General features: G+C 41.2%; 1 protein-coding gene across 1 annotated transcript in view; it reads left to right on the top strand.

The window, feature by feature from the left end:
• Positions 1-6,278: 6,278 nt before the first annotated feature.
• The window catches only part of abcb6b (ATP binding cassette subfamily B member 6 (LAN blood group) b), a gene marked incomplete at both ends in the record, with an annotated part of 80,708 nt that continues 72,485 nt past the window's right edge, over positions 6,279-14,501 (top strand). The window contains 3 exons of the mRNA XM_084179748.1: positions 6,279-6,326; positions 7,113-7,416; positions 11,485-11,577. Coding sequence (XP_084035874.1) covers positions 6,279-6,326; positions 7,113-7,416; positions 11,485-11,577 — 445 coding nt within the window. The remainder of the gene's footprint in view (positions 6,327-7,112; positions 7,417-11,484; positions 11,578-14,501) is intronic.

The following is a 14,501-nucleotide window of genomic DNA, read 5'->3' as shown; positions in this document are numbered from 1 at the left end:
AAGAACCTAATGGGGAGAACAACAGGTGAGGATGTGTTCCAAGTTATTGACAGCTTTTTCTCAGGGCACAATCTGGATTTGAAATCCTGTGTGTCGTGTGTGCACGGATCGTGCTGCATCAATGTCTGGGAGAGTGAAATGATTAATTGCCCACATAAAGAAGGTAAATCCCAATGTATCATCCACAGAGAGGCGTTGACCAGCAAGAACACGAGTCCTGAGTTACACAATGTTTTGAATGACGCAGTGAAAGTGATTAACTTCATCATGTTCAGGCCTCTGAATCACAGACTGTTTGAAAGGTGATGACAGTGGGACTGAGCACCAGCAGCTTCGGCTTCACACCGACGTCCGTTGGCTATCCAGAGGGAAAACAGTTCAGAGGCTTTTTGAGCTGGGCGCCGAAGTAAAATCATTTTCTGTCTGAGCACTCACACCCCCTTGCGGCTCTGTTCGAGGACACAGACTGGGGAGCCCCGCCTTGCCAATCTTGCTGATGTGTTCAGCAAACTGAACAACCTGAATATAATTCTGCAAGGTAAAGACACACATTCTAGAGAAGATGTGTGACAAAGTGTGTGGATTCATGAAGAAGATCAAACTCTGGGAGAGGAAATGTGAAGATGGGGAAATAAGTTGTTTCCTGCAGCTTGACACCTAACTTTTTACAGATTATGTTGACAGAGCTCCCTTAGTGAAAATAGTAAGCTCACATTTATCCAAACTCAACTGTGCGTTCAACTCCTACTTCTCTGACACTGAAAACAAGTCTGCCAAACTTGACTGGAATGCGTAAACCAAATGAGTGCCAAATTTCCACCAAATCTAGGAATCACAACGATCGCACGCACATGAGGGGGTCCTTCAGGCAGGTCAAAGTGTTTTAGGGGTACAGTACCCAAAAAGGTTGGGAACCACAGGAGTAGAGTACAGTAGAGGACAGTACAGTAGAGTTAAATTCAGTAGAGTCGGGTAGAGTTTACTTCAGTAGAGTATAGAGTACAGTATAGTATAGTATAGTAGAGTTTACTTCAGTAGAGTATAGAGTACAGTATAGTATAGTATAGTATAGTTTACTTCAGTAGAGTATAGAGTACAGTATAGTATAGTATAGTATAGTTTACTTCAGTATAGTATAGAGTACAGTATAGTATAGTATAGTAGAGTTTACTTCAGTAGAGTATATAGTATAGTATAGTATAGTATAGTAGAGTTTACTTCAGTAGAGTATAGAGTACAGTTTAGTATAGTATAGTAGAGTTTACTTCAGTAGAGTATAGAGTACAGTTTAGTATAGTATAGTAGAGTTTACTTCAGTAGAGTATAGAGTACAGTATAGTATAGTATAGTAGAGTTTACTTCAGTAGAGTATAGAGTACAGTATATTATATTAGGTAAAGCATTAGGTAAAGCACTAGCATTCCAGTGTTAATACTATTGTAATTAGCCTTACCTCCATAACTTGCTACATTTGCACACACTGTATATATATTTTCTGTTGTATTTCTGACTTTATGTTTTTTTTTTTACCCCATATGTAACTCTGTGTTGTTTTTATTGCACTACTTTGCTTTATCTTGGCCAGGTCGCAGTTGTAAATGAGAACCTGTTCTCAACTGGCTTACCTGGTTAAATAAAGGTGAAATAAAAATGAAATAAAAAATTATAGTATAGTAGAGTTTACTTCAGTAGAGTAGCTTACAGTAGGGTACAACACAGTACACTACACTTTACTCTACTGTACTCTACTGTACTCTACTATACTCTACTGTACTCTACTGTACTCTACTCTACTGTACTGTACTTTACTCTACTGTACTCTACTGTACTCTACTGTACTCTACTGTACTCTAATGTACTCTACTCTACTCTACTGTACTCTACTGTACTCTACTCTAATGTACTCTACTCTACTGTACTGTACTCTACTGTACTCTACTATACTCTACTCTACTGTACTCTACTTTACTCTACTGTACTCTACTCTAATGTACTCTACTGTACTGTACTGTACTCTACTGTACTCGACTGTACTCTACTCTACTCTAATGTACTCTACTCTACTCTAATGTACTCTACTCTACTCTACTCTACTGTACTCGACTGTACTCTACTGTACTCGACTGTACTCTACTGTACTCTACTCTAATGTACTCTACTGTACTCTAATGTACTCTACTCTAATGTACTCTACTGTACTCTAATGTACTCTACTTTACTTTTCTTTACTGTCCTGTAATGTGCTTTACTGTGCTCTCCAAACTTGTGAAACATAGATGTCTAGGATTGGTTCAGATTTGGTCCGGACCGGTCCAAATCTAATCCAATTATAGACATTTATGCTTTGGCCAAATATAGGCCGGCCCGGACTGGATGTCCGTGGACGTTGAAATCATTACATTACAATCAGATCATTACATTACAGGAGATCATTACATTACAGGAGATCATTACATTACAATTAGATCACTACATTACATCAGATCATTACATTACAGTAGATCATTACATTACAGGAGATCATTACATTACAATCAGATCATTACATTACAGGAGATCTTTTTTGTAAGTGTACAGAGGCTTGAGAAAGTATTCACCCCCCTTGGCATTTTTCCAATTTTGTTGCCTTACAACCTGGAATTAAAATAGATTTTTGGGGGGTTTGTATCATTTAATTTACACAACATGCCTACCACTTTGAAAATGCAAAATATTTTCTTGGGTGAAACAAACAAAGAAAGAAACAAAGAAATAAGACAAAAAAACAGAAAACTTGAGCGTGCATAACTATTCACCCCCCCAAAGTTAATACTTTGTAGAGCCACTTTTTGCAGCTGTCACGATCGTCTAATGAGGGAGACCAAGGCGCAGCGTTGCGAGTGAACATATTCTATTTATTTAAATGATCACACGAACCAAAACAAATAAACAACGAATGCGTGACGTCTATGGTACAACACGAACACACACGAACAAAATCCCACAACCCGAAAGAAAAACAGACAGATTAAATATGGCTCCCAATCAGAGACAACCAGCCGACAGCTGACACTCGTTTGCCTCTGATTGGGAGTCACACCGGCAAACATAGAAAATAGACAACCTAGAACACCCACCAAAGAAACGGAAAACATAGAATGAACACACCCTGGCTCAACATAATGAGTCCCCGAGCCAGGGTGTGACAGCAGCAATTACAGCTGCAAGTCTCTTGGGGTATGTCTCTATAAGCTTGGCACATCTAGCCACTGCAAGGCAAAACTGCTCCAGCTCCTTCAAGTTGGATGGGTTCCGCTGGTGTACAGCAATCTTTAAGTCATACCACAGATTCTCAGTTGGATTGAGGTCTGGGCTTTGACTAGGCCATTCCAAGATATTTAAATGTTTCCCCTTAAACCACTCGAGTGTTGCTTTAGCAGTATGCTTAGGGTCATTGTCCTGCTGGAAGGTGAACCTGTGTCCCAGTCTCAAATCTCTGGAAGACTGAAACAGGTTCCCCTCAAGGATTTCCCTGTATTTAGCGCCATCCATCATTCCTTCAATTCTGACCAGTTTCCCAGTCCCTGCCGATGAAAAACATCCCCACAGCATGATGCTGCCACCACCATGCTTCACTGTTGATGAGAGGTGTTGGGTTTGCGCCAGACATTTTCCTTGATGGCCAAAAAGCTCAATTTTAGTCTCATCTGACCAGAGTACCTTCTTCCATATGTTTGGGGAGTCTCCCACATGCCTTTTGCCGAACACCAAACATGTTTGCTTATTTTTTTCTTTAAGCAATGGCTTTTTTCTGGCCACTCTTCCATAAAGCCCAGCTCTGTGGAGTGTACAGCTTAAAGTGGTCCTATGGACAGATACTCCAATCTCCGCTGTGGAGCTTTGCAGCTCCTTCAGGGTTATCTTTGGTCTCTTTGTTGCCTCTCTGATTAATGCCCTCCTTGCCTGGTCCATGAGCTTTGGTGGGCGGCCCTCTCTTGGCAGATTTGTTGTGGTGCCATATTCTTTCCAGTTTTTAATAATGGATTTAATGGTGCTCCGTGGGATGTTCAAAGTTTCTGATATTTGTTTATAACCCAACCCTGATCTGTACTTCTCCACAACTTTGTCCCTGACCTGTTTGGAGAGCTCCTTGGTCTTCATGGTGCCGCTTGCTTGGTGGTGCCCCTTGCTTAGTGGTGTTGCAGACTCTGGGGCCTTTCAGAACAGGTGTATCATTACATCAGATCATTACATCAGATCATCACATCAGATCATCACATCAGATCATTACATCAGATCATCACATCAGATCATTACATCAGATCATCACATCAGATCATCACATCAGATCATCACATCAGATCATTACATCAGATCATTACATCAGATCATCACATCAGATCATTACATCAGATCATCACATCAGATCATCACATCAGATCATCACATCAGATCATCACATCAGATCATCACATCAGATCATTACATCAGATCATTACATCAGATCATCACATCAGATCATTACATCAGATCATCACATCAGATCATTACATCAGATCATTACATCAGATCATTACATCAGATCATTACATCAGATCATTACATCAGATCATTACATCAGATCATCACATCAGATCATCACATCAGATCATCACATCAGATCATTACATCAGATCATTACATCAGATCATCACATCAGATCATTACATCAGATCATCACATCAGATCATCACATCAGATCATTACATCAGATCATTACATCAGATCATTACATCCGATCACTACATCAGATCTAAATAGTCTTCATCTTCTTACTGCCACTTATCAATGTAATTGTCTGCATCATATCCAATCCCCCATATATATTTTTGTAAGTGTATCAATTACATTACAGGAGATCATTACATTACATGAGATCATTACATTACAATCAGATCATTACATTACAATCAGATCATTACATTACAGGAGATCATTACATTACAGGAGATCATTACATTACAATCAGATCATTACATTACAGGAGATCATTACATTACAGGAGATCATTACATTACAATCAGATCATTACATTACAGGAGATCATTACATTACGTTAGATCATTACTCTACATCAGATAATTAAATTACAGGAGATCATTACATTATATCAGATTACCCAATGTGGTGAACACGGTATACTGTCACAAAACTGGAAGAGTGAACATGTTATGGTTATGGTTAGGTTAAGGGTAGGGGTTAGGGTTTAGGGTAGGGACGTCCCAAGGATACCAGATAGCACTGTCTCACCTCCAAGAGTTCTCCAAGAGTTGCTGCATTTCGTCCATTCTCACTAACAGGTGAAATGATACAATGTATAACAGGTGGTCATGCACACTGCTCTACTAATGATACAATGTATAACAGGTCACCATGCACACTGCTCTACTAATGATACAATGTATAACAGGTCACCATGCACACTGCTCTACTAATGATACAATGTATAACAGGTCACCATGCACACTGCTCTACTAATGATCCAATGTATAACAGGTCACCATGCACACTGCTCTACTAATGATCCAATGTATAACAGGTCACCATGCACACTGCTCTACTAATGATCCAATGTATAACAGGTCACCATGCACACTGCTCTACTAATGATACAATGTATAACAGGTCACCATGCACACTGCTCTACTAATGATACAATGTATAACAGGTCACCATGCACACTGCTCTACTAATGATACAATGTATAACAGGTCACCATGCACACTGCTCTACTAATGATCCAATGTATAACAGGTCACCATGCACACTGCTCTACTAATGATACAATGTATAACAGGTCACCATGCACACTGCTCTACTAATGATACAATGTATATCAGGTCACCATGCACACTGCTCTACTAATGATACAATGTATAACAGGTCACCATGCACACTGCTCTACTAATGATACAATGTATAACAGGTCACCATGCACACTGCTCTACTAATGATACAATGTATAACAGGTCACCATGCACACTGCTCTACTAATGATACTAAATGTAACAACTTCCAGGAGCAAAGGGACAGGAAACAACGATACAATGTAAAAATGATAAAATGATACAAATGTAACAACACTCCTTGTAACTGCTTTAGAAAGAAGTATTCAAACTGAATTGACCCCTATTTCAACTGTACAGTGGCAGCGCAGAACCCTCTCACATGACCACATGCTCAGTCATGTGAGAAATACCACCCAATCCATCCCATAGAGAACGATAGAGTCCTCTAGTGGCCAAAAAGGACCTGTTATCATGGGCAGCGCCATTGAGGGCTTCCACCATTTCAATGTAGCCAACTGGGTGGGACTTCCAACTTCATTGGCTGATCCCTCCTGGTGACCCTGTTGGAGTCGTGTCCAATCAGGTCATAAGGCGGGATCAGCCAATCGTGAAAAAAGAAAATGGACTACTTTAAAATGGTGATAGCCTCAACGGCGCTGCCCATGCTGTCACAGACACTATAATGGCACAGATACAAAGATGAGTCCTCTACCTAGCTCTATGGTCCATCCTGACTGCTAAGTAGAGAAATTTGTGTTATTATGTTCTCTCTAAAACCAATGGTTCATATATTGACCACTTGAACGGTCAGTCTCTCGACAGCCATGTATGATATCACTCTTTTGAAGCATGCAAATTCCTATCGTCTGCTCTCCCTGAGCGCTGCATGGAAGTTAGAACACAGAACGTGCTGACGGTGCAGTTTGCCAAAAGCACAGCAACCTGGAAACATCGGTACGTGGCGGCTGGCGACCCTCTGTTGAACATTAGTTCTGGAGGAATGAGAAACAAAAAAAGACTAGTCTAGTTTTATCAAATGGCAAATAAAGATCTGAAAGGAACTGGAATTACTCTGACTATTGAGGTAAACATCTATTTCTTTCCATTGTCAGGCCTATAATGTATGAAAATATGACACAATGGTTGATAATGTTGTATTTTGTTATTGGTTGACCTGTCTCTGTTGTTTTTGTATGATAATGCATTACACATCAGTGTTCTCACTGCGAGTTTCAACAGTTGTAGTATCCTAAAAGTTATTTGTTCCTTTGTTTCCTAAAAGAAGTGGCACTCTTCCCTCTACAGCCCGACAAAAGAAGCCAACAGAAAGACAGTGAGTCCCCATCCAAGTCCTCCCCATCAACATCCAAGTCCTCCCCGTCAACATCCAAGTCCTCCCCATCAACATCCAAGTCCTCCCCGTCAACATCCAAGCCGTCCCGGACCCCGTCAACATGGCATGGTTTTGGGCAGAAGGTGCGTCTCCTGGCCCCCTACCTGTGGCCCCGGGGCAGCCTGCTTCTACAGGGAATGGTCCTGCTCTGTCTAGCCCTACTGGCCATGGAAAGGGTAGTCAACGTCTTCGTCCCCATCTACTCCAGAAACATAGGTGAGACTGTCTGTCCCCATCTACTCCAGAAACATAGGTGAGACTGTCTGTCCCCATCTACTCCAGAAACATAGGTGAGACTGTCTGTCCCCATCTACTCCAGAAACATAGGTGAGACTGTCTGTCCCCTACTCCAGAAACACAGGTGAGACTGTCTGTCCCCTACTCCAGAAACATAGGTGAGACTGTCTGTCCCCATCTACTCCAGAAACATAGGTGAGACTGTCTGTCCCCATCTACTCCAGAAACATAGGTGAGACTGTCTGTCCCCTACTCCAGAAACATAGGTGAGACTGTCTGTCCCCACTCTACTCCAGAAACATAGGTGAGACTGTCTGTCCCCTACTCCAGAAACATAGGTGAGACTGTCTGTCCCCACTCTACTCCAGAAACACAGGTGAGACTGTCTGTCCCCATCTACTCCAGAAACACAGGTGAGACTGTCTGTCCCCTACTCCAGAAACACAGGTGAGACTGTCTGTCCCCTACTCCAGAAACACAGGTGAGACTGTCTGTCCCCACTCTACTCCAGAAACATAGGTAAGACTGTCTGTCCCCTACTCCAGAAACATAGGTGAGACTGTCTGTCCCCATCTACTCCAGAAACATAGGTGAGACTGTCTGTCCCCTACTCCAGAAACACAGGTGAGACTGTCTGTCCCCTACTCCAGAAACACAGGTGAGACTGTCTGTCCCCTACTCCAGAAACATAGGTGAGACTGTCTGTCCCCTACTCCAGAAACATAGGTGAGACTGTCTGTCCCCTACTCCAGAAACATAGGTGAGACTGTCTGTCCCCTACTCCAGAAACATAGGTGAGACTGTCTGTCCCCTACTCCAGAAACATAGGTGAGACTGTCTGTCCCCTACTCCAGAAACATAGGTGAGACTGTCTGTCCCCTACTCCAGAAACATAGGTGAGACTGTCTGTCCCCTACTCCAGAAACATAGGTGAGACTGTCTGTCCCCACTCTACTCCAGAAACATAGGTGAGACTGTCTGTCCCCATCTACTCCAGAAACACAGGTGAGACTGTCTGTCCCCTACTACAGAAACACAGGTGAGACTGTCTGTCCCCATCTACTCCAGAAACACAGGTGAGACTGTCTGTCCCCTACTACAGAAACACAGGTGAGACTGTCTGTCCCCACTCTACTCCAGAAACACAGGTGAGACTGTCTGTCCCCATCTACTCCAGAAACATAGGTGAGACTGTCTGTCCCCTACTCCAGAAACATAGGTGAGACTGTCTGTCCCCTACTCCAGAAACACAGGTGAGACTGTCTGTCCCCTACTCCAGAAACACAGGTGAGACTGTCTGTCCCCTACTCCAGAAACATAGGTGAGACTGTCTGTCCCCACTCTACTCCAAAGTGAGTCTGGTGTCCCTACAGGTGGCGCTACAGGTGTCCCTACAGGTGGTCCTACAGGTATCCCTACAGGTGTCCCTACAGGTGTCCCTACAGGTGTCCCTACATGTATCCCTACAGGTGTCCCTACAGGTATCCCTACAGGTGTCCCTACAGGTATCCCTACAGGTGGTCCTACAGGTGTCCCTACAGGTGTCCCTACAGGTATCCCTACAGGTGTCCCTACAGGTATCCCACATTTTGGGTGTTGGATAGTACACTGCTGCCATTATACCCTTGATATCCTCTGACTTTGTACCACTGTCTCATTCATAGTTGAATGTGTACTGGGATTGAGGGCCCTGTCCTGTTGGCTAATACAACTCAGCTGCAGTAGGACACTTATGACAGCAGGTGGCAGTGTCTTAAAACCTATTGGTACATTCCAAACGGACATTTTATGTGACCACATTAGTTTGACTAGAGTTAAGCCAGCCTCTCCAAAGACCTTGTCAGGCTCCAGAGCTGGAATACTAACAGAGACTAATAAGAAACCTTCCAGTAGTATTTGTTCTAGGACGTAGAAGAGGTGGTACCGTACACAGCTAATACAAAGACAACAATATGGCCTTAGACTCTCCACAACAACAGAAAGTAACATAAAAGGACAGTCATTTTTTATCCAGAGTAATTAAATGAAATGATTAAAGCTCTGTATTTTTTTTTGATGTAGCAGTGGGTTTGTCTAATGGCCCTCCCTGTCCCCGTGTGAGCAGTTTGTCTAATGGCCCTCCCTGTCCCTGTGTGAGCAGTCCCCCGTGTCCCTTGTTGTTTTGGGCCAGCTGGATGTGGGACCGTCTCCTGACCCTCTCTCTCTCTCTCTCTCTCTCTCTCTCTCTCTCTCTCTCTCTCTCTCTCTCTCTCTCTCTCTCTCTCTCTCTCTCTCTCTCTCTCTCTCTCTCTCTCTCTCTCTCTCTCTCTCTCTCTCTCTCTCTCTTTCTATATATATAGTCAGGGGCGCAACCTTGGTTTTAGAAGTGGGGGGGACATCTATTTTTTTTGTTTTATTTTTTAAATCCAGTCGGATAAACACTTCAAACAGCCTACCTGACCACTCGGAGGCGTCCTCGTGGTCCTAAAGGGGGGGGGATGTGGGGGAATGTGGGGGATGTCCCCCCGTCCCCAGTGAAAGCTGTGCCCCTGTATATAACTGTAAGTCGCTTTGGATAAAAGCGTCTGCTAAATGGCTTATTATTATTATTATTATTATTATTTATATAGTGTGGGAGGTCAGTCACCCTGCCAGCCATGATTAAGGGGGCATTAGGGGCCTTTAGAGGAGTTAACATGCTGCTACAAGGGACAAAACCCCCCTCCGCCCCCGTGCCAAGGCTAAAAAATCAGCACCCCTCGTCTCCCCTACATGATTAAGGGGGCATTGGGGGCCTTTAGAGGAGTTAACATGCTGCTACAAGGGACAAAACCCCCCTCCGCCCCCGTGCCAAGGCTAAAAAATCAGCACCCCTCGTCTCCCCTACACCCCCCCCCCCCCCCCCCCCCCCCAACACCACAAAATACAGAAAGGGGTGCATTCTCGCTATGGGCTTTAAGTTTGATTGTTGCTTTCTTTTCTCCCCTTGTTAATCTGGTACTGATTCTCAGCTCCCCAGTCCTAGTGGGTATGGATGGTAATGAGTCTCCCTCTTACCCCCAGTCCTAGTGGGTATGGATGGTAATGAGTCTCCCTCTTACCCCCTGGCCTAGTGGGTATGGATGGTAATGAGTCTCCCTCTTACCCCCTGGCCTAGTGGGTATGGATGGTAATGAGTCTCCCTCTTACCCCCAGTCCTAGTGGGTATGAATGGTAATGCGTCTCCCTCTTACCCCCTGGCCTAGTGGGTATGGATGGTAATGAGTCTCCCTCTTACCCCCTGGCCTAGTGGGTATGGATGGTAATGAGTCTCCCTCTTACCCCCTGGCCTAGTGGGTATGGATGGTAATGAGTCTCCCTATTACCCCCTGGCCTCTGAAACACTGCTTCCCAACGAACTGATAACTCTCCCTGCCTGGTTGCTATTGGCTAGCACCGTTTATCAGCCTTTTATGTGATTTGTTTCTGGATACCAAAATCAACCATTTTGTTCTGCGTTTATAAATTAGACGAGTATTTCAGATGAACTTGTCAAAGTATTTAGTCTTTGAGTGTTGTGTATATGTTCAGCTTTGATATGCTATGAATCGATCCTGATTAGCATGTAGCCATTGTTATGTACTTGATTACAGTTGGTCATGTTGGTTTAGTTCTCATTTAGAAATGTTTCATATCGTCGCTGTCTGATGAACACCTCGTAACTCTTATTTTGCCAATTTTCATTTTTGTACATTTACTGAAAGAAAGCAACTCACCTCAATGTACTCGGAACATTTCATGACTAAGACCAAGAAAATGTATTCAAAATAGCTTCTGAAGTTTCATAATTGCATGTTAGTTAATGGGAAAATATGGTAATGTTTCCCATTTCCTGAAAAGTTTCTGTTTTGGACATAAGAGGTTTTTATCAGACAGCGACAATATCTTCCTGTGTGTCTGTCCTCTGTGTCTGTCCTCTGTGTCTGTCCTCTGTGTCTGTCCTCTGTGTCTGTCCTCTGTGTCTGTCCTCTGTGTCTGTCCTCTGTGTCTGTCCACTGTGTCTGTCCTCTGTGTCTGTCCTCTATCTAGTGAGTAATCTGTCTGATGGCAGCAGCTGGAGGACCCTGGCCACCACCGTGTGTATCTATGTCCTGCTCAAGTTCCTCCAAGGTGGAGGGGCAGGTGAGGAATAATAAGACACTCTGATCACTGTTACCTATTAATGACCTATTAATGGCTACTGTTACCTATTAATGACCTATTAATGGCTACTGTTACCTATTAATGACCTATTAATGGCTACTGTTACCTATTAATGACCTATTAATGGCTACTGTTACCTATTAATGGCTACTGTTACCTATTAATGACCTATTAATGGCTAATGTTACCTATTAATGTCCTATTAATGGCTAATGTTACCTATTAATGTCCTATTAATGGCTACTGTTACCTATTAATGACCTATTAATGGCTACTGTTACCTATTAATGGCTACTGTTACCTATTAATGACCTATTAATGGCTACTGTTACCTATTAATGACCTATTAATGGCTACTGTTACCTATTAATGACCTATTAATGGCTACTGTTACCTATTAATTACATATTAATGGCTACTGTTACCTATTAATGGCGACTGTTACCTATTAATGGCTACTGTTACCTATTAATGACATATTAATGGCTACTGTTACCTATTAATGACCTATTAATGGCTACTGTTACCTATTAATGGCTACTGTTACCTATTAATGGCTACTGTTACCTATTAATGACCTATTAATGGCTACTGTTACCTATTAATGGCTACTGTTACCTATTAATGACCTATTAATGGCTACTGTTACCTATTAATGACATATTAATGGCTACTGTTACCTATTAATGGCCACTGTTACCTATTAATGACCTATTAATGGCTACTGTTACCTATTAATTACCTATTAATGGCTACTGTTACCTATTAATGACCTATTAATGGCTACTGTTACCTATTAATGGCTACTGTTACCTATTAATGACCTATTAATGGCTACTGTTACCTATTAATGACCTATTAATGGCTACTGTTACCTATTAATGACCTATTAATGGCTACTGTTACCTATTAATGACATATTAATGGCTACTGTTACCTATTAATGACCTATTAATGGCTACTGTTACCTATTAATGACATATTAATGGCTACTGTTACCTATTAATGGCTACTGTTACCTATTAATGACCTATTAATGGCTACTGTTACCTATTAATGGATACTGTTACCTATTAATGGCTAATGTTACCTATTAATGACCTATTAATGGCTACTGTTACCTATTAATGGCTACTGTTACCTATTAATGGCTACTGTTACCTATTAATGACCTATTAATGGCTACTGTTACCTATTAATGGCTACTGTTACCTATTAATGACCTATTAATGGCTAATGTTACCTATTAATGTCCTATTAATGGCTACTGTTACCTATTAATGACCTATTAATGGCTACTGTTACCTATTAATGGCTACTGTTACCTATTAATGACCTATTAATGGCTACTGTTACCTATTAATGACCTATTAATGGCTACTGTTACCTATTAATGACCTATTAATGGCTACTGTTACCTATTAATGACATATTAATGGCTACTGTTACCTATTAATGGCGACTGTTACCTATTAATGGCTACTGTTACCTATTAATGACATATTAATGGCTACTGTTACCTATTAATGACCTATTAATGGCTACTGTTACCTATTAATGGCTACTGTTACCTATTAATGGCTACTGTTACCTATTAATGACCTATTAATGGCTACTGTTACCTATTAATGGCTACTGTTACCTATTAATGACCTATTAATGGCTACTGTTACCTATTAATGACATATTAATGGCTACTGTTACCTATTAATGGCTACTGTTACCTATTAATGACCTATTAATGGCTACTGTTACCTATTAATGACCTATTAATGGCTACTGTTACCTATTAATGACCTATTAATGGCTACTGTTACCTATTAATGGCTACTGTTACCTATTAATGACCTATTAATGGCTACTGTTACCTATTAATGACCTATTAATGGCTACTGTTACCTATTAATGACCTATTAATGGCTACTGTTACCTATTAATGACATATTAATGGCTACTGTTACCTATTAATGACCTATTAATGGCTACTGTTACCTATTAATGACATATTAATGGCTACTGTTACCTATTAATGGCTACTGTTACCTATTAATGACATATTAATGGCTACTGTTACCTATTAATGGATACTGTTACCTATTAATGGCTAATGTTACCTATTAATGACCTATTAATGGCTACTGTTACCTATTAATGGCTACTGTTACCTATTAATGGCTACTGTTACCTATTAATGACCTATTAATGGCTACTGTTACCTATTAATGGCTACTGTTACCTATTAATGGCTAATGTTACCTGTTAATGGCTACTGTTACCTATTAATGGCTACTGTTACCTATTAATGACCTATTAATGGCTACTGTTACCTATTAATGACCTATTAATGGCTACTGTTACCTATTAATGACCTATTAATGGCTACTGTTACCTATTAATGGCTACTGTTACCTATTAATGACCTATTAATGGCTACTGTTACCTATTAATGACATATTAATGGCTACTGTTACCTATTAATGACCTATTAATGGCTACTGTTACCTATTAATGACATATTAATGGCTACTGTTACCTATTAATGGCTACTGTTACCTATTAATGACCTATTAATGGCTACTGTTACCTATTAATGGCTACTGTTACCTATTAATGGCTAATGTTACCTATTAATGACCTATTAATGGCTACTGTTACCTATTAATGGCTACTGTTACCTATTAATGGCTACTGTTACCTATTAATGACCTATTAATGGCTACTGTTACCTATTAATGGCTACTGTTACCTATTAATGGCTAATGTTACCTATTAATGGCTACTGTTACCTATTAATGGCTACTGTTACCTATTAATGACCTATTAATGGCTACTGTTACCTATTAATGGCTACTGTTACCTATTAATGACCTATTAATGGCTACTGTTACCTATTAATGACATAT

Source organism: Coregonus lavaretus (genome assembly GCF_964263955.1).
Source record: "Coregonus lavaretus genome assembly, chromosome: 16".
NCBI lineage: Eukaryota > Metazoa > Chordata > Actinopteri > Salmoniformes > Salmonidae > Coregonus > Coregonus lavaretus.
This window is presented reverse-complemented; position numbering and strand designations above follow the sequence as displayed.